The 22,287-nt window shown below is 39.8% G+C and overlaps 1 protein-coding gene across 1 annotated transcript in view; it reads right to left on the reverse strand.

Moving 5' to 3' along the window:
- Positions 1-8,289: 8,289 nt before the first annotated feature.
- The window catches only part of GABRA2 (gamma-aminobutyric acid type A receptor subunit alpha2), a 73,537-nt gene continuing 59,539 nt past the window's right edge, over positions 8,290-22,287 (reverse strand). The window contains exons 9-10 of the mRNA XM_074991800.1: positions 15,450-15,652; positions 8,290-8,606 (exon numbers count right to left, since the gene is read on the reverse strand). Of these exons, the coding sequence (XP_074847901.1) occupies positions 8,298-8,606; positions 15,450-15,652 (512 nt within the window). The 3' untranslated portion in view covers positions 8,290-8,297. The remainder of the gene's footprint in view (positions 8,607-15,449; positions 15,653-22,287) is intronic.

Consider the following 22,287-nt stretch of genomic DNA (forward strand, 5'->3'; position numbering starts at 1 on the left):
CTCTGATGTTTCACTATCTTGTCTGTTCTGAAATGGTGAATTATAGTGGGAACAAATCAGAAGCTGCAAATATGGGTTTGTTGGTGATTTAAGACTGCAGGTTCTAAAATGTTAGAAAATCCTGCTCTCATTAGTGTCTCATTAATTTGAATATATACTTGTTAACAACTGCTTTGAGTCAATGTGCTGGCATTTGAGAAGTGAGTTAATGAAATAAAAACAAAACAATTCCTTCATGAAATAGCAAACATCCGAAAACCTTCAAGAAAGCTTTCTTTTTTGTTATTTACTTTCTTGTAAACTCAATCTGTAATTAAAAAAACACACCTTTGCAGGGCTAAAACTATTTCACTTGAAAACTTGTGAGCTGGGTCAAACAATTTTGTGGTCAATTCAAAATAAAAACCAAAATGCAGTATATTTAAATTAACTTTTAATAAGAAGTACAAAAAGATAATGTTAAGCAATATTTTGCATGTATTTAATAAATATTCTTTAACAGCAAGCAAAGTGACACATTCAACATAAGTTATTTCTTTTAACACTTTTTAAAAAAGTAACAACTTTGTCCACTTAAAACAAGGTCACAAATGACAGATTATCATCATCCCCTTTTTATGTATAACTATGAAATCTACTAAATAAGTGAACTGTCACCCAGTAGTTTTTAAATTATGTTGATGTTCAAGGTTAAGTGTACCCACAATTAACATGCAATTTCTTTATTGTGCATGTGGTTTGTATTTAAATTTCTGACTATTTTTAAATGCATCATATTCATTCTTATTTGCTGTTACTTAACTATTCTTCAAGCTCCTATACATTTTCAAGACCAGGTGACACATGGAAATAAACTTACCATCAAGTGTTCAAGTATGGTCTGATTTCAAATTAGTTGAGAAATTAGTAACAATTATTTCTCTCGTTTTTTAAATGTGTGCATTAATACTTAGTGTGACCACTTCTGTTCAATAAATTTAAAGTGCCCTCAAACATTGCTGAATAAAGTGACTCTATGTAAAAGTTGTTGTTTAGCAGCTGGATATTATTTACGAAATAGTTTATATTGTTTGTACTGTACATGTGTATTTCAATATATAGTTGTGCAGTACTAAGTTGCATTCACTTCTAAAGCTGATCTACAGCAATCTGTTTTAATCACTATTCTGATTAATTCAGGCAAGTCAAGTACCTAAATACTACACTACCAAAATCAGAGGATACAAGCAAAATACCTTGTTTCATTCTATATTTGCTACCATTCCAAAACACCTAAAACTTAAGATGGAAAACAAAGATAACCCTTGAAGCTTACCTCCTTTGGCAGTTTACAAAATCATATAGTGAAATCTTTGACCACCTTCAATGCATATGCCTGACATATAGCTGACAGAATAAAGAATTCAGTTATGTAAAATAAGCTACTAACATGTGAAACTATAGATTAATTTAAAAAATAATCAAGTTACAGGATATAAATATTAGTTACTGAGGACACAAGCACTAGGCGAAGGGTATAAACCATCTTGCATATTTTAGAACACACTTCAAATTACTTTTCACAAGAGGCATTCCCCCTTAATCCAGAGTATTTTTCACAATATTCCTAAACCAATATCAATACAGTACTGGGAGTAAAACTGGTGTAATCGAGGTCCAATTTTAAATGTGCTTTTTTACCTTATTAAAATTTCATCTTCTCAGTGTACAAACTAAATATCTGAGCAATTCTCATGTAGAGAGGACCAGATCTGACTGCCATTAGTCATTGGAAAGACTTCTGTTGACTTCTGTAATGTTTGGTTGGAACCTAACCACAGTTCTCTACAATCAATGGGAGTTTAACCACTGGTCTCCATGTCTACATCTACACTAGAGAGTTTTGTTGACAAAACTAGCATTTTTCGACAAAACCCAGGGTGCGTCCACATTCCCAAAGCATTCTGTCAACAGTAAATCAACAGGACATAGCATTTTTGCCTACAGCCTTCTGCCACTCTCCCGTGAGGCAGAACACCTCTGTCGACAGAGATAGGTCGACTGAAAGCCAGTCTGAATGTTCGGGTTGGTCATTTTGTTGAGAGAGTGGCCAGGCAGTCTGGCTGCTCTCTGTTGACAGAGCAGATTGCTCTTTTGATCCACTTTTCAGTCTGGCCACAATCTGTCAACAGAAGTTTTGTCAGAAGATATCTTCCAACAGTAACTACTCTTGACAGATCGCTATAGTGTAGACGTAGCCAGTGGGAGAAAGATCAGGCCCTCAATGTAAGGCCCCAGTCCTGCAACAAGAACCTCATGGGCAAAAAGGAACCAGCCAGGTGGCCCTGAGCAGAGAAGCATGACCTAAGTTTAAAAATAAATGGGGGGTTAGCTGAAAACAAAGGAAAGATTAAAAATTTAACAATAAAAGCAGAACAAAACAACATATAAGTGCAATTAGCTTGGGTTACTCCCAAAAATAACTCTAAAGAGAGTGTTTGCCTTGTGCACCCTTATTTATGATATGGTGAATCAATCAGCTCACTCCTGGATCCCTGAAAATCCTGATGAAACTGTAATTTCAAAATATAAATTCAGGATAATTTAGCCATATTTTCCAATTGTTAGGAATGTGGAATTATTTGCTATAATGAGGAAAAAGCTTTCCAGACATATATATAATAAAATCAACAAAATTATTTTACAACTTAAAATTATGATGAGAATTAGTTGTCCAATGGAAGACCCATTATGCGGTTCACATGGGAAAATGCTATTTTTGAAATAACTAGTACTGCTATAGTTTTGCAGGTAAACATAACTTGATTAATGATGCTAGGTTATCCAAGAGATTTTTAACAGAAATGTAGAGTTCCTTATTTCTTTGACATCTGATGATAAAGCCCTATTTAGACTTGTTCTTATGTTCACACACTTACCATTTTACTAAACTGCTTGTGAAGAAAAAATTAAGTAACTTTCTTTGGTTCTGCTGATAACACTCACTTTGCTCTGCACTGTGGTGGCTAACTGAGTTAACACATGGCCCATACTTCCAAAGTGATATTGGGGCTGATCATAATTTCATATCCAGACATGGAATTATTTTTCACAAACACAAGCCAGGAGTGCAAATTTGAAAAAAGTGCAAAAAATGTTATTTGTGATTGTGCAGCGGTCCTATGCACCCCTGAGAATGCACTTTAGGCCCCAAAATAAGGCATTACATATAGCCTGAGGAAAATATATTGGGAACTAACAGGATTTATATTACTCCTGATGTACGTTTTCTTTTTAGGAGTTGTGTAGAGAGGGAAGAGAACAAAATTAACTACATTATATTTATGAAGTGGTTAGTGGCATTACCAATCCAGAGGATCCAAGATTATGAGTCATTAAAAAAATGATTACAAAAATTCATTGAGAATTGATTTGCCTTTTAGTCTTTATTACGAAACTATCTGTCCTTGGTGTGTGATAACTATAGGTTCAAAATCCAAGCTCTTATGCAAACCAAAACGGTATGTAAACTTCCTCAAGGGCTGTTTAGAAGGGACTCCACTTACCATCTCTTCTGGAGAACTGGAGTTCTATTCCTTGTTGCCCCAGTTCTTCCCATTTGCTCCCCACACTGCTCAATCAATCTCTAGTCCCACTCACATTCTCACTTCAGGTTCCCACAATCTCCTGAACTATATCCTTCCTATGTTTCTCTCCAGTCCCCTTCCCTTCACATTTTCTTGCAACCTTCTTCTCCATCACTCCCTTGAGCATCTAACCTACCTCCCCACAAACACAGGTAGTTTCTCGTCTCGTTGCCAAACTGTGTAGAACCCTCACGGCAGACATTTTCTCTGAGAGCATCCCATTCACATCCTCAAAGATATTTAGACTCAACCTCCATTCATTTCAATGGAAGTTATGAGACCAAATACCTTTGAAGACCTGGGCCCATGTAATTTCACGTAAAATGAAATAACAGGGCATCATGGCCATTTAAAGTACAAAAATTTGCGCAAAAGTGCTGGGAGGACTGAAGGACATAAATAAAACATCACAATAGCAAAGGAGTTCACAGCTGCATTAAATATAAATGAAAGGAGAAGTTGTTTTGTCTGTCTGAAAATCTCAACAAGAATGTTTGAAAGTCACTGTGTTAAAACAAAAGCAGTAAGTGAGGAGATTACCACAGAGGCTACGATGGCTGAAAAACCCTGGGCGCCCTCTCTTTCCTCACCCCCTAATTCCAAATTACTGTTAGCATGAGATACTATTCTTTTGCCTAATGCACTGAGGAGTAAATTTTGCACTCCTACATCAAAAAGCTACTCTTTAACGCTGGCTTGGAACTTTGCTGAGCCCTGTACAAGTTACCACAATGTTAGGCCATTTTATTACAAAAAACATTTTAAATTATTATTGTATTTTGGGGGGGTCCTTTGGAAACACTATCCCAGAAGGCTTGGGCAATAGCTCAAGAGGGCAGAGGAGGCAGGAATAAATAAGAAAGAAGTAGTAGTCAGGGAGTAAGAGAAGCCAAAAAAACAAATTTAGGTTTCCTCACCTGTAAGTAAATCTCTTCAGTAAAAGTGGGCTGATTTTTGGAAGTGCTTAACATTACACTGAAATTGACAAGGCTTTCGAGTCTAACTCTAAACATGGATAGCAGATCTGCAACAGGGCTGCAGTTGCCTGAGTCAGCTGACACAGCCTGGCCTGTTGGGTTAAAACTTGCTAAGCAGAAATTGGGCCTTGCACTGAAGTCTGAATTCTGGGACCCTGGAAGGGTGGAGGGTCCCAAATCTCAGCCACCAGCCCAAGCCCCAACATCTACACAGCAACTGTTCGGCCCAGCAGCCCAGGATCCCATGATCCAGCCCAGCCCTGTGTTTTTATCGCTGTGTGGGAGAAGTACTCCAAGTGCTCAGCAACCATAAAAGTGCCTAAATATTATTTAGGAAGCCTAAATTTTCAGTACCCAGGTTTGAAAAATCTTGCCCACAGACTAAAGTGAAGGAAAAACCCCTGAGGCTGGTATTTCAAAATCTGTGTTAAGATACTTGTACTTACTTAAATCTTTACATTCAACATATAGTTGTCACTCTTAAGAGCTTGCCAGTTTTATTTTTAGTCATTACCATCATCACAAATGAAGTAACACTGGGGACATAAGGGCAGCTAATAGAAACTGCTTAAAATGCAATAAAAAACCCATCAACTTTAAAGCTAGACCAACTGTACAAGTCTGACCTGAAACTCTGCTTTCAGATATGCCTTTGCAAATCACACTGACTTCCGCAGGAGCTGCATGCAACCATCTGAAAGCATATTTATGCACACAAATTGCATTTACATGGTGTTTGTTTTTCTACATACTATGCAATAAAGGGCTGGTGGTTAGGAAACTTACTCTAAATATTGCATGAGTCCACAGGGACTGTTCATTGAATTAAATCATTTGCCCCAAAGCATTATTTTTGACGGTGTTCCCAGAATTACAATTGATTTTGGTGGGAACAAGATCAGGTCTTATGTGAAGCTGAGGGTGCACAAGGTAGAGCAATCCTAGTGCAGCTATAAAATTTTCACACTATTTTTCTTAAGTGAGAACAGGACTTGCTTGATTCTGTAAGTCAGATGTGTGTGTGTGTGTGTGTGTGTGTGTGTGTGTGTGTGTGTGTGTGTGTGTGTGTGTGTGTGTGTGTGTGTGTGTTTTTAAACAAGGATACACAACTCTCCCTCATTACACAATCAAATGCACCTATGGACTCACTCACAGTGCTTTATTTGCACAGAAAGAGGTAGCAGGGCTCTGGCAATTAGGTGCTGTGGGTCAGGCTTTTTTTTTTTTTTTTTAAATAAACTTTCATGACTGACACTGTAAGACCAGAGATGCCAGATCTATAAACCACCAGCCTCAAAGGTGCTGGGTCCCAGCCCTGGCATAAATTAAGCACTGCTCATGTGCCTAGTTCTGACTTCGTTCTGAGCCATCAAACCTAACTCTGTAGAGATCTCCAGGATGTAACTAGTGTAGAATACTGACCTTACTCGAAACTGAGGTGCTGAGAGTCCTCAACTGCTGTTGAAGCTAATGGGAGTTGAAAGTTCCCATCAGGTTGCAGGATGGTATTCAAAGGTACATGAAAACAGTATCAACCTATTTGGAGAACAGATAAGCTTGGGCTTCCACTGCACTACACAGTCAGAACCCCTTGCTGAAAACACAGAGAAACATGAAAGGATTTTTCTACACAACCAATATTTACAAATATTCTACATATATACATATTTATATATGCTATACTTGGACACCATGACTTTAAAGGGATCTTTTGTAATTTACAAATAAAACATTTTTAAAATGCATAATTATACCATGAAAAAAAAAGCTTTTTATTGCTTGCCTTCAAACCTTATACACTTTATCACACTATTGCACACATCTCTGTATTACATGGAAGATCTACATTTATATATAAACATATATATATATATATATATATATATATATGAAAATAAGGATATTTCTATTTTACTGTTTTGAGTAAAGTGCTTCTTTTTTTTTCTACCATTGATGAATAAAGATAGTTTGATTAGAGGGGATTAACAGAATGCACATATTTCACTAGTGGTTCTCCCTTCTGTTTTACTGATGTATGGACTACCTTGTTTGACTAAAGTTAAGTCTGTCTTCATTGTAAAGTCTACTAATAAATTGCATTTGTGACCTTGGCATCTATACTGTCATGCAAAGCACAAAATAGAATCACATTAAAAACAAAGAAAATTAAACAGCAAAAAGAAAATATTTGAGTCTTCTTTGTTTTTTCTAGTTTTCATGTCTTAAGATAATTCATTTATTCATTTTTAGAAATATTTGTACAAGTTCGTTAAACTTTGAACATACTTATTTTATGCACTATACTCAAGTACTGTACAAAACTGCAATAAGTGACACTATACCATGACATATGTTTCTACTGTAAACACACCATCATAAAGGTGCATCTATTTTAAAAGGTCAACTAATAACTGCTAATGTATATGTGAATCAAACTATTTTTGACTGGCCAAGTATATTAAAATCTAAATACACTGCACAATTATTAGTGAGGACATGATTTACCAGGCCTTTTAGGGCATAAGGAATATTTGCAAAAGTTCAGGCAATAATTAATTTTACTAATACTAAATATTTATATAAAAATTGCTAATGGCAGCTCCAATTGCTATAGTTTCTGTATGACATAACTGACAATTCGAGAAGTTTATTAAAAATAACATTCAAATCTTAGCAAAACCCATTCTGTTATACAAAGTTATGTCTGTGAAATGTAAAGTTGCAATTACAAAAGCAGCTATTAATCTTTTCCATGAAGATAACTTCTTGGACTGCAAACACAAACTGCTGTTTCCTTTAAAAACAGTGGCTTTTATGGGTAGATGTGAGGAAACCTTTTTAAGGCATATTCTCCTGTAAACACTAAGCAGGAAAAAGAGCATTATATATATTTCTCATGTACTTTACCCTGAAAAATTTCTGAGAGTCAATTACTAATATTTATGAGCCTATCAATCTAATTTTTAAAAAAAACCTGTTTTATCACCTTGCTGAATAAGAGAACTTGTTTTAGCAACCTCAAACTAATAAACACTGAGGAGAATAAAACAGTTTTTCCAGTGGAAATTGATTGATGCCAGAAGTTTGATTAACTGCTACTTTTCATTGAAGTGAGTGAATTTCAAGACCAATCTAGAACTAAAGAACCAACGGTTTTCGCATGCCAGTAGTCTTTACTAAGTTTTAAACATTACTACTTTTTTTCAAAATGGTTGCAAACAACAGAATAGTTTTGAGTTAATCTCTCTGTAATATGTACATGGGCAATCCTATAGTGTGAGATAATTAAAAAAAACATTTTAATGACAGCTTCTCCCATTAAAGTAGAATTAGTTATTTTATAGAAAAATATTTTAGCTTTAAATTAAAAAAATACTATTCCTAAATAGTAATGCAGGACCATATTTTCATCTAACTGTATGGAGAAGATATAATTCTGTCTATCTGAATCCCAGTTTAAAGGAAATCCCCTGGGTAGAACTTTTAAAGAGCTGGCTGTATTTGCCAGGAGTGTTATCTGTTTACAGATCCCATGAATAAACACTGTGCTCCTCCTTTGGAGATATACAGGCAAGATATCTATATACACTCTGTACATATTGGTTCACAGATTAGCAGTTATTAGTCATACTGTACATAGCAAAACAACCTATCTGATATAATGATGCTATACATCCCCAGTGTAAGTCAGCTTTTAGGTTGAGGGAGCAAAACCAAGTAAGACAGGTTCCCTGTTTAAATATGTAGCCCAATACACTAAATTAAAAGTACCAAATAAGACTGGAAACACTATTCTAGACATTCTGTCAATTTTACTAACGCTGTTGAATGTTTTCTTTGCTTCTTGCGGCTTGGCTTCTGGCTTTGCCTTGTTGGGTTCTGTGGTTGTAGCACTCTTGGAGATCGTTGGTAGCACTGAGTCCTTGGTAATATTTGGAGCATAATTGGCAACAGCAACAGCATAGGCATTGTTTTTCTTAATAACAGACGCTTTTTCTTTTTTCTATTGGAAGACAACATGAAGTTAGATATATTTAGTGTGTGGTACATTTGCCAAGTCAGCTTCAATAAAACAGCATTACAACTTTTTTTTTTAAAGAGAAGATGGGAAAATAAATGTCAGTGAGTACTATAATGACAAATCATATGCAAACAATGTCCTCAGTCTTGCATATGGAAGTTATAGACTAGTATCACAATGTAGTAAGGCAATCTGTAAGGATAGGCCCTTATGCTCACAGAGTCCCACTGAAGTTAATAGGAGTCTTTAGGAAACTCTGGCTTGTGGATATGTTTCAAGAACTGGCTGCTACTGAGTAGGAGCCAGTGCCAGAAAAGGATTAAAATCTCTAGCTTTGGCTTGGGGCCCAGTGTTCTGATAAAGCTGACGGTAAACACAAAGCAGGAAAATGGATCAGGAAAATAAAAGGGTCACCAGAATAGGTAAGAACGATACAGTCCACACTAACATATGTAATGCCCAGGCCCAACAATAGTGAAGTGAAGGGATTCTGCATACACTAATATAAAAATGAAGATGTGGGTCATCTTGAAAGCCTGTCTGGAGTGTCCCTGCCCAGGGCATTGCTGGGGGGCAGGGTGGGCACTCCAGCCAAGCCAGAGCAGCCCCTGTCCATGGCAAAGAGGCATTCCAGCCCAATTGGGTTGGAGCAGTCTGTGCCCCCACAGACGCCCATTTAACGGCTAACTGGTTAAAACTGACATTTAACTGGTTAACTCATTATACAGGATTTTACATTCATAAGCTGTTGCTGCAATTTATATTTTATTGATGTGGAATTATGGGATGTCTGAGTAATGCAAATATTAGATTTGGGGAGACAAGATGACCCACTTCCTCTTTTTTATATGAATGTATGCAGAACCCTTCCACCTCACTACGGTAGGGACTTGGGCCTTAGGTCAGCAAAAGTGGACTGCAGGTACAGACACTCCAGCCAGGCCAAAGCAGCCACAGTCACTGGCATGACATGGGTGGGGTGCTCCAGCCCAGTCGGAGCAGCCCCTGTAGGTACAGGGGCCACTGCAGACAGGGGCTTTTCAATCATGCTGGAGCACCCTCCACCTGTGGTGGCCCCAGGAGGGCTGCTCCAGCCCCTACTTGTTAACTGGTTAATCATTCATATCCCTACTACAATTCAATTACTTGAGAGACTCTGGTTATACAGTACGCATATTTTTAGTTATATTTATATTGCTTGTTTTAGTGAGTAAGGCCACTTGAAAATCCTGCAATGGCTAAAATCTGGGGGAGAGACATTTGGGAGTGAATAACAACCCTACTTCTCATTATCATAACTACCTCAGATCTGTATCTACTTACCCCTGCCCCAGATTTCCTGGTCAGACTTGAGGGCAAGGAGGCCTGCCAATGGCCACTTCTGTTCCCTGTCCCTTCATCCCTTTAATACACAAGAGCACAAACCTGTAGTCTGTCTATGTACCATAACTTAGATACCTGAACAAGATGGGAACTAACAGAGCTTTGGCTTTTAGACTGCTATGGTCCGAAAAACCTTTCCCACACTCTTTCCTGAACTACATAGGATCAGCTCCTAGGTTATATAAAAGAACACTTCTTAAAAATCTAGTCAACATCTGTTTACTTAGTGTATTTCTCTCTGTTCAGAAATTGTTTTTCAAAATCACATGCCATGTTTTTACAATTTGCATTTTTTCTTGTGTGCTAACATACTACTCCAGTGTTTGGGTTGCAAACGCTATACTGGAATGGTCACATGAAAGCCAAAACCTGTCTGATATTTTATTAAAAAATTCAAGCACCTCAAAATATTTATTAATAAATATTGTAAAACTGAAGTTGCATGACCCCTATATTTTGGCGTAAATTCCTTGATGGTAACTCATCTTTTTGACTATGCAAACAGCAAATGTAACAGTAGACCCTGATAAGTCAGCCTGTGCTAAAACAGTGTCGATCAGAAATATGAATGAGTGAGAAAAAGTAGGTAAACACACAGAAGCTTGAGGCATGTCTTAAGTCACTTTCTCCCCTGGAGAACAGGTCTTCATCCTGCAAAGTGTTCTGTCTGAGCACAGGAAGGCTGACTGCACTGGGGTTTTGAAGAGGCTGACCGCAGACAAGGAGGTTCAAGATCGAGACTCAATATTCCAAGAGCGACCATCACCCATTTAGCCATCTAAAATAAACTGATCAGATTTTACTGAAGAATAATGTGAGATGCTAGACATTGAACTATTTTTGAAACTCTAGGCCTAGTTATGGGTGCGTTTCCCATGGCTACACTGCCGTATTTTAGCCTTGTCATGTCTCACTGCCTCTGCACAGCTGGAGTATTTCATGGACACTGTGCAGCTATACACAGCAATGTGGCCGTGCTCTGCCTCTCAGGATGGCATGAAGCTTCTTTAAAAGGAAGTAGGAAGATTCAAAATGGAGTCCAAATAGTTTGAAAATAGGTGCAACAAGCCAGAATTTAAAAATAAATGAGCTAAACCTGAACTATTTAATGAGGAAAAATGAATGTTGACTTCAGCAGGAATTCTGTGTGAGTAACAACTAAGTATGTTTAGGATTTGATAATAAATAGATTGATGTCATACAAAATTCTGGTGCTTGGAGACTTCTTAAATAAAATATTATATGAGTTATTGCAATATATTGCTGTAAATGTCATATGGTTTGTCTACACTTGCCCCCAACTTCGAAGAGGGCATGTTAATCAGGGCAATGGAAGATTACTAATGCAGTGCTGTGGTGAATACACAGCACTTCATTAGGCTAATTCTCCCCTGCGGCAATTGCGAAGTATCAAACTTTGAAGTGCCGGCATGTGTGTAGCCGTGGGCACTCTGAAGTGTTCACACTACTTCAAAGTGCCTTTATTCCCCAAAATTTTGAGAAGCAAAGGCACTTGGAAGTGCCAGCATGCGTGGAGCCACAGGCACTTTGAAGTGCCCATGCTACTTCAAAGTGCCTTTATTTCTCAAAATTTTGGGGAATAAAGGCACTCTGAAGTAGCATGAACGCTATAAAGTGCCCACGGCTACATGCATGTTGGCACTTCGAAGTCTGACACTTCTAAGTTGCAGCAGGGAAGAATTAGCCTAATGAAGTGCTGCATATTCACCATAGCACTTCATTAGTAATCTCCCATCACCCTGATTAACATGCCCCCTTCAAAGTTGGAGGCAAGTGTAGACCCAGCCAAAGTGTCTCAGCTACTGCTATTATAGGATAATGACTATAACTATATGTTTCCAATAAATCCAGCGGTGTGATGGAAGATGAGATCTTGCATTGATTCATTCAGATGTCATCATCTGTTGATACTAAGAATAGACCATACGCTAATTTCAGCTTGTTTGTGGAGACAGGCATTAACACTGTAAAAACTAAATATTCAATTTAGTGCCCACTGAAACCAATGTGATTCTTTCCACTGGTTTTTACAGGTGTTGGATTTGGGTCTTAAAGCTATAAATAGGCAAGGCGTCTGCAGTGTAAAATACACAGGGCCACATTTTCAATAAGTGCCTAAGATGTGCCTGTAAAATATGCAGACCCTGTAAGCATAAAAAAATTAATTACATATACAAAATCTGCAGCTACGTGGTCAAACCAAGTTTTTGTGCATACAACTACTGATTTGATTCATGAAGACAACTGTTTAACAATGACATTCTTATTCTGCAAGTGCTGCTTAGACTCCTACTTTTGGAAAGTTGTCCTGCAGTTTGCAAAAAGAATTTTAGACTGAGTTTTTCAACCATCAAGAAGTTACTAGAAACTGACGTGTACGTTAGAGGCTGGAGCACAGGACTGGGAATTACAAACAGCAAGTCCTGGTTTTTGGTTGATCACAGTCTCTCAGCATGACCTTGAAAAAGGTAATTCACTAGTGTCTTTTTTCCTGCTCTGTAAAATGAGAATAATACTTCACACCGCCTGTTCTGTTAGTCTTAATGACATTACTAAGGTTTCAAACGTGCTCTGTGATATTTGAAAGATGCGAAAGACCAACAAACTATTAAAACTACTCTCGGTGCTATCTCAGCCAAATATTCAATTAAATAGTAAGCAAATCGATCCAGGGTTAAAACAACGATTGCAGTGAAATATCAATTTCCTTAACACAGTGAATGACTACAGGGACCCAAATGACACTTTCTTGACTCTCTTACAGGTTGATAAGTGCTTCCAGTAGAAGTACAAAAAGAGCTGCTATTGAAAACTTGAGTAAAGAGAGTTCTGCATAGTGCAAACAAATATGCATAAAAATCAGCACCATGAACAATCCTGAACTGCACTAAACTCAGCACTGATGGCTTAGGGAGAAAGTGGTTGTGATCAAAGTGCCCGAGACACAACGTGGTCAGAAAACAACTGCACCTGATGAAATGGGTCTTTGCCCACAAAAGCTTATGTTCCAAACTATCTATCTGTTAGTCTATAAGGTGCCACAGAACTTCTGGTTGTTTTTGTACATACAGACTAACACAACTACCTCTCTGATAACTGTTTAAATGTAATCCAAATCAATAAAAACCATAACTACAGTGCTGGCATTTTAATAATTTCTATTACTGCTACTGCCTGTCTGGAGTGTGTTTATGAGCTGCACTTGAAGGAAACACAAGCGGAGCCGCCACATAGGCCAGCCCCTGAGAAATGTGTCCTGAATTCTACAGAAACGATCTCCTTCACTCCTAGCTCCTTGTGACCTAGTCTGGACATTCTATTCTTGTCAGTAAACCAGGTTCTTGCGCTTCCTCCACCATGCTTAGAAGTCCTACCAATAGGTCAGCACTTCCATCTTAGCCAGTCTGAGCTACTGGTTAGATTAAGATGGACAAGAGGAACTATCGGGTAGCATAAGACAGGCATAAAATTAGACAGGCCTTGTCTTCTGAAATTAAATAGGTCAGAAGAGCATTATGTATTTGCATTTTTCCATGCCTCTGTGACCTAGATACCAGGCCCATATGCAAGTTGAATTGAATTTTGCCAAGTTCCTCACAACACCGAGGTAATTCTGGCATTTGCTAATTTTGCACGTGTCATGGTTAGGGAAACGCCCTCTTGTATGAAGGCCTCAGGTGACATAATTGGCTTCTTGGAACTTGTTTTGAGTGGAATCTCACTGTCCAATCACTAAGAGAGTGGGTCTCAGCTCTATAGACCCCTCCCTCGGCTTTTTCCTCAACTTGTTAACTTATGAGCCCTCATTGAGTTTGATGCCTATACATCTTTTCCCTTCAGGTATCTATAACAATATCAGTTTGAAGTAACCCAGAAACTGCATCTTTAAACCAAAGCCTTATTCATTCACCAAAGGCCAAAAGTACATGGAACAAAGGGCCAAACAACAAAGAGTCCTATATGTACACTGTTCCACATAACTAAACTTTAATCTTTCATTGCACTCTTTTGTGAGTTCCCCTTAAGTCAGCTAACACCCATCTATAGCTGAAAGAAGCAGATGCTCCTGCCTGCAGCAAGTATTGTTTGCCCCTGTGTAACTCCTTGTCTGACTGTTAGCTTTTCCTGACACTTCCTGGGCAGATAACCCACCCCACACATCCCATGGGAAACATCTTTAAAGTCACATCTACACTAGCACAAATCTTTGAAATGGCCATTTTGAAGATTACTAATGAGGTGCTGAAATGTATATTCAGCCCCTCATTAGCATGCCGCTCACCACGGCTCTGTGAAATTGCCGCTTTTCGCTGCCCCACAGCCCATCTAGACAGGGGTCCTTTTTTAAAGGACCCTGGGGACTTCGAAATCCCCTTACTCCTATCAGCAGGTAGGAATAAGAGGATTTTGAAGTTGTCGGGGTCCTTTCGAAAAGAACCCCTGCCTGGACGAGCCACGTGGCAGCGAAAAGCAGCAATTTTGAAGAGCCATGGCTGGCGGCATGCTAATGAGGGGCTGAATATGCATTTTAGTGCCTCATTAGTAATATTCTAAATGGGCATTTGCATGGTCATTTCAAAGATTTGTGCTAGTGTAGATGTAGCCTAAGAGTCTGGACCTTCCTTAGATCCCAGGCCATCAGCCTTAGGATGAGTAAACCAACCACTCAGACTGATGGGAGCCAAGCAAGGCCATTCCCTAATTAATAATTCACCCCCCTTAATCAATTAAGAAGCCTTATTTTTGCCACTACATCTGTTCCTGATTACTTCCTCCTTAAAACCCTCTTTGATTTAACTTCTGGCATTTGGGCAGGTTATTATCAGGCATAACCTGAAGGGCAAATGGTACATAATCTACATAACTCCCTCATTCTTCAGAGTAATGAAGATAAAGAACAAGAGAGAAATGAAGAACCATGAAACAAATAAGGAAAAAAGAAGTTGGGTGAATGTGAGAATCTCTCTAATGATTTGAAATGTAATGGATGTGAGTCTAGGATGCTTATTTACATTGTCAGAATATAAGTTTTTACAAAACTATTACTGTTTTTTTTCATTTCCACACAAAGGATTCGGGAGTATGCTGTGGAGTAACCTCAGATTTTATATGTTTGATATTTAACAAGACTCAGATATGCTACTGATTAATATGGAGAGAGCCTCAACACAAAAATCATTTCTCCAAGGACAGCCTGCTAGAGAAAGTTGCTGTATGCAGTTTAATCTCTGCTAAAGTTTGGCAATTTGAACACACACTTAATTTTTTTTTGATCCACTCCTACTTTCATCTCACAAGTCATTATCTTTCCGTTGGTTTAAAATGTCAAATATTTTTCCGTAATAACCAACTATCAAAATAGATGTTAAAAAGGAGTCTTAGAATTGACTGGAAATACAAATGTGTTTTATTATCATTTACCTTATCATTGACTACGCTTTTTCCATCCCATGCCCATCCTCGTTTTGTGAAGTAATTTACAGTGGCAAATTCTATCAATGCAGAGAAAACAAATGCATAGCAAACAGCAATAAACCAATCCATGGCTGTTGCATAAGCTACTTTTGGGAGGGAATTTCGTGCACTGATGCTCAAAGTGGTCATTGTCAACACGGTTGTTACTCCTGTAAGACGGAGGGGGAAAAGGAAAATGTTAGCAATTTTAACTCAATTTTGAAAATGAATGTGATTCAGAAGAAAAATACCTTGCATTACATTTCTAAGAATTATAGACATATTTATGTCATGTTCATATACAGGTTGAATGTTTCTAAGCCAGAACTCTCTCATTCAGAACACTCTAATCTGGAATGATTTTAGTTAGCTGGATGACCACTTATCATGGGTCTGGCTAAGTTTTCCAAGGTCCAGTAAAGTTTGCTTATAGTCACCTGTCCTGGTTCTGTGCTGCTATTCAGCTGTAATTTACCCCTAAATGCCTCCTAAGAGCCGAGTGAAAAGGGGAAGTATTGGCAATGTACTAGAAAATACTGACCCCCTATCGTCTGGCAAATTTTCTCATCTGACACCAGTCAGATCCCGAGGGTGCTGGACAAGAGAGGTTCAACCTGTAGTATGCTGGCATACGAGATGCACGATATTAAAGCTGGCAGCAGAATTTTCCTTCCAGTTCTGATTCACTTTATTTTCAAATGAATTTTTGGTGAAAGTGGCAGAAGACAGAGTCTTGAAAATAAACATTAGATTATACTTGTCCGTTTTCAACTAATCAGACTGTTAGGGGAACCTTCCCCCTCCCCATGCGGAAACTAAATTAACAAGTTTGCTTAATTGAGAGTGTGAGATCATTTTGTGGCAGTATAGCAAAAAGTACATGTTGACAAGCACTTGCCATGCCAATAACCCATCTTCTCACAGTCTCCTGTCTAGTTTCCCAACAACAAAACATGAGAAGACCAATGATTCTGAGGTCAGCCTCGTTTCAACAGCATTGCAAGCAGACGAAGGGAACTGATAGCTATTTTTCTAAGGAGCAGTATTCTGTGTCCGCTTTCAAAGACTATACTTGTATGGCAGCCGTTCTAAGGACAGCCTGTGGTTTTAATCCCACTGGAAACAACAGGAGATTACAGGTATCTTTGTTAGGGGCAGTTTCACTGCCACATACAATTATTAAGTGAGGAAAACTTGTCATTTTCTTATGGAGCTAAAATGGATAACACTGTTGTACAATTAATTAAAACTTTCTGAATACTCTGTCTTCTTGTCAGTATTTTTATTTAAATATCGAATAAAACAGGGAAAACAAAAATATATTGTATTTCATGAAAGCCAGGTAGTGGATGATAAGGCTATACTCAAAACAATACAAAATCCAGGTACAGGGATAAAAAGCCATATATCCATATAAATCACCTTTTATTCCACCCTTTGGCACAAATACACCAACAATTCCCCTAGCAAATCAACCCTACCCAACCAGTGCCACCAAAGTTACACCCAGGCACCCTTAAGTATTCCATCTGTGGAATTCCATTAAAACTGTATGACTTTCCTGGGTAGAAAAAAACAAAAACCAATACAAAATTGTACACATACCAGAAATCAATACTGCCACACTATCACCATAGTCAAAAGAGCCTCAGTGGCAGAAAAGAATTGCTAATAGTGTCTCATAGCTCATAATTCAAATATTACAAACAAAAATATTTGTTATAGATGGTTACCATTTACTAAGAGAAAAATAAGGATTTGATTTTAAGGAACAGGAATACAGTTTAACTCTATGGGAAAAAATAACAGCACGAAACAAAGAATGGTGAACTCAGGAAAGGAAAACTCAGCAGGGTTCTCCATCAGTGGAAATCAGTTGTTAGGCTCTGGAGAACAGGGCTCCAACATGTATGTCTCCTCCACTGGCAAGATGCTTTTAAGCACAACTGGGAAAGAAAAGGAAGCAGAGAATGGGTCTGCCCAATCCCCTTCTGCCTTTGCTGTCCCTGCCTGCCTTCAGACCCTAAGCAACGCATGTCCCTTTCTGAGAGGACTGTGAAGGGAAAAGGAGGACAGGCAGACAAATTCCATCCAAAGGACCTCTCTGGAAGTTAGAGACACACTACTTACTGCACATAGTTTCTAGGCATCAAACCATACATCAGATATTTTTATTTTTAGAAGCTGCCTATTAGGGAGGTAGTAGTAGTTCTAAAACCAAGAGCAATATTGCTGAGACAGGTCTGAGCTATTATGCTCTACACTGTAGCAATGCAAGATAAGCATGGTGTGCAGACACACAGTAAATGTATTAACAAGCATTTACTTCCCTTCATAGATTTTCACTGTCTGACTCAAAGAACTTTACCGATTACTTTTGATTCCTTCCCCAAAAGGCAGAAGGGACTCCACACCTTCAGCTTGGAAGTAATACATACAAACTGTAATGCTATTTAGATAATTCAGATACATCAATTTCATTATATGCGTATGCAGGTATCTATGAAGTGACTGCTTCTCAAAAATAAGATGACCTGAATGCCCATGTAACTATAGACAGCAGCCAACAATGTTCTGTTTAATTCATAATGCTAATCTTCTTGAAGCCACATTGGCTTCTTTGACATTCTAATTCAAGATTTGTTGGTGACCTTTACTAGTCTGGTTTTAAATGTGACTAATTTACATCTTACGTAGTGCTACTGGTTGCCAATTCCTTTAAAATGTTCAGCTGCACATTGTGTCCCCCAAACATTATTTAAACAGCAAAATCCCCAAACAGTAGTTAATGAAGTTTTCTAGAGTTTTATGTATCCATTCAATAAACTGAATGATGTCCAAGTGATCAAATTTGTATAACCTGGACTATGAAAACCAAATTAAAGAGAATTTATATTGCTTTGCCAAACTTCCAATGTGCAAATCTGTGGCATCTTGTTCTTCCATCAACTGACAACAGATTTTGCATTATCAGGATTAATTAAAATGAAAAAAAAACCTTCTTCAGACAAAGCATTATATACAGGATAATTTGCCTACTTCTCACTGTTGGACCTATTTTGAATGGGGGAGGGGGAAGTAGGTAACGCTGAAGAATCAGGCTGAAGTAATGTAAAAGAAAGCACAAGTATTTCATCTGCCTTACAAAGATGGAAGAAAATTAATGTCTGCACATTAGCCACACCACAGAATTCATGGTCTGATTTTCCATTCTATTACCCACACACAGGTTTTAACACATCTGAAGAAACATGGACGTAATGCTGGTGTGAGAATCAGGAGTGGATGGTAAGTAAGACCGACACTTCCTCTTTTCCGGAAAGCTGTCTCCTGCCTTCAATCACGCAACAGTCTGAACAACTGTACCAACTTTGTGGGCCTCACAGATATCACCTGACGCCTAACCACTCTTTCATAAGAGAGAGGGCTGATAAGGAGATGAACAGGCTCCAATTACATCCGACCTCAGCCAGTAATATTCTAGCCCTTCCATAGCCCTGGTACAGATATGGTACCAAAGAGAAGGCAAGAAATACCAAGAATAATGACTGACAAAATCTTAATTTTGGAATTTTCTATTTTTGTTGTTTGAAATATGGTTCTAGAAAACAAAAATGACATTGTGGGGTTTAATGTTTCAATGATTTTTATGTCAAATATACCTAGCTGATGTGCATCAAGGTGCCTTTCTGTCAGCCCTGCAAACCCAATCTGTGATCTGAAAAATCACTTTTTTCCCTCCTCTCTCTCTTGTACTTTACAACCAGCAATGAAGATTCTCCAAATACTTTGCTTATTTATATTTGTCCAGCAGCCTCATATCTGACCTATACCCGCACTTGAAGAATGATTCTTTTAAAGATGAGTAGCTGCAGTAGGGATATTATAAGACTGCAAAAGGGAGTGGGATGTGGTTTGCGCTATTGAATATACTGTAGGCTGTTGTAAACATTTAACTTTGTAAACATTTTGAGAAGTCCTGTATTTCTGAACCCTATTTATATCTTTGTATTACATGCATGAACTAGCAAATGAAGCTGCAAATCAGAAATCAAATAAAATTAAAAATTACTAGTGATGCATAGAAATGAGCATAAAATGGTCCCAGGCCATCTGTACAGCCTCCAAAAGACAGTCCAGCTAGCCTATCTTCCCTCTCCTATTCATCGTACAGGAGAGAGACTCGCAGTACTCTTGAATTCAATATCAACGTATTTCACAGTTTAGTTTCTAGCACAAATGTGAGTACTTGAAAGTGTTCCTCATGCACTGGACACATGCTTAACTGCTACAGTGAATGACACTAGCTGTATGCATCTTCTTTCAGCATAAGCTGTTCACTTTACCTTTATCATGCTAGAGGAGCTTGCAGAAGCGTTGCAACTCCAAAACTCAATCTTAATCTCAATCTAGTCTCCCCGTCCAGAGTAACAGGTGCAGTGGTGGGTTAAGAGGCTCCTAGCTTCTGTCACCCACTGGCAGGGGCTGAGGAAGCTCCTGCATCCCTAAATCTCTCTGCTACCAGAAGCCACGAATAGGGGGAAGCACCCCTGTCTGCGGCATGTGCCCCTCAACCCTGTCCCCATCAGAAGCACGGGACAGCGCTAAGGTTGCCAACTTTCTACTCGCACAAAAAAGCACAGCCTTGCCCCACCCTCACTGTGCCCCTTCCCTGAGATCCAGCCCCACTCATTTTCAGGGAGCTGGCTCAGGAGGTTAGCGTGTAGGTGGGCATGAGGGCTCCAGCTGGGAGCACGGGCTCTTGGACAGAGACAGGGATTGGGGTGTGGGAGGGGGCTCTGGGCTGAAGGTGGTGGACTGACAGCAGGAGGGGGCATGAGTATATGGGCTCTGGGGTCAAGCTGGGGAAAAGAGGGTTGGAGCACAGGAGGGGGCTCAGGGCTGGGGCACGGGGCCAGAGTGTGGAGCAGGGAGGTGGAGCACTGACTGGGGGTATGGGCTCTGGCTGGTGGTACTGACTCAGCGGTGGGATTGCCGATGAGCCATTTTCAATGCCAGACGGGGTCCTGGGCTGGCACTGAGGGGTTAGGAGGGTGGAAGAGCAAATCAGAGCTAGGGCAGGGGGTTGACATGCAGGCGTGTGTGGAATCTCTGGCTGGGGGCATGCAGGAAAGTGCTCCAGACTGGAACTGAAGGGTTCAGTGGGCCAGAGGGGATCAGACAGTTGGGGGCTTCAGGGGTACAAACTCTTGGTAGCACTTACCTCAGGTAGCTCCCAGAAGCAGCCTGTCCCCAGTCCAGCTCCCATGCAGAGGTGTGGCCAGATGACACCGAGCTCCATCCCTCCACAGGTGCTGCCCCCACACCTTCCCCTGGTGGTGGTTCCCAGCAAACAGGAGCTCCAGGGCAGGCATATGGATGGGGACAGCACACAGCGCCCATGGCAGCCCCTCCACATAGGAGCTGGAGAGGGGATGTATAACTGCTTCTAGGAGCTGTGCGAGCAGCAAGCAGGAAGCCTGCCTAAGATCTGCCGCACCACTGACCAGATCCTTAATGGCCCAGTCGACAGTGCTGACCTCAGGTTGACAACTGGACACCCAGCCACTCTACAAAAGCCGTGGGACAGGGGAAGCCCCACCAGCAGCAACACTCTGACAGAAATCATGAAACCCCAGTGGCCCCAAACCCATCTCCAGCAGAAAAAGCCCTCAGTGCTGTGACCCCACTCCCTATCCTGTGGCTTTTGCTCTGGAAGCCCCTCAGTCAGCACTTCCCTCCCAGCCCCAGCAGAAACCACAGGACAAGGAAAGCCACTCAGCAGTCTCCAACCCCGTATCCAGCAGAAGAACTCCCCAGTAGCTCAGTCCCCTCCTGGCACGAGGCACAGGAGCGTCTCCTGCCACCCCGTGGCTCAACTCTGGTGCCTGGTAGAAGTCATCTCACCATTCCCTCTGCAAGTCTCTGCTGCTGCTGCTGCTAACGCTGGCAGCCTTTAGAACTGCATGCCTGGCCTGCAGCCACCGGTCTCCAGCTGCCCAGTGCTGAGTGCTGATGCTCTCAGATTGAATGGTTTTGAATTTAGGGTTCCATTATAACATTATTACATTAGACACCAGCAAATACTTTGAGAATAACATCAATAAACTGTCATTTAATAAGTCACCTTCTGAGGAAGTTCTTGTAAAGCATCATTTTATTTTCCTTTTCTAATGCATTATGAGAGTTACACAGCCCTCAACCCTTAACTTGCTCCCCTATAGTTTCCATGGAAAAACATCTTAGTGTCACCATGACAAATCCTCAGGGACACATGGCCTCCTTGGAGCTTAGTCTCTGGTTTGTGCCTTACGATGGTCTGGCTCTGTGCTCAGTTTATCTTATTGTGCTGCCAAAGTTTTGACACCCAAGAGAGTAGCAGCCATAAAGCAGCTATAGCAGCTAATGAAGGTCCCGAACATGGCAGAAACAGCTGGATATGGAGGGGTTACATATCCTGAGCATATTTTAGGATGCTGCCCAGATACATCAATTTACATATATATATGTAACCTGCTTGATTTCAAGTCCTGACAGGTTAATACTGGGCTGGTTATAATCTAGAGCTCCAGACTGCTTCAGGGTAATATCCAGAGAGTTTGGCTTATCCTGACTGGTAAGTAGACCAATGAGGGCTGTTTCTTGCCTGACCAGACTTGCCATTAACTGCAGCGATTCACTGAACTGACGCCAAGAAGCCATCATCATTGGTATATTCAAGATCTCACAGCAGAATAGTGCTCATCTCAACACTATCCAAAACTGCCTTCAACCCACCACTACCAATACAGAACAATAATCCTGG

The sequence above is a fragment of the Carettochelys insculpta genome, chromosome 4 (assembly GCF_033958435.1).
Source record: "Carettochelys insculpta isolate YL-2023 chromosome 4, ASM3395843v1, whole genome shotgun sequence".
NCBI lineage: Eukaryota > Metazoa > Chordata > Testudines > Carettochelyidae > Carettochelys > Carettochelys insculpta.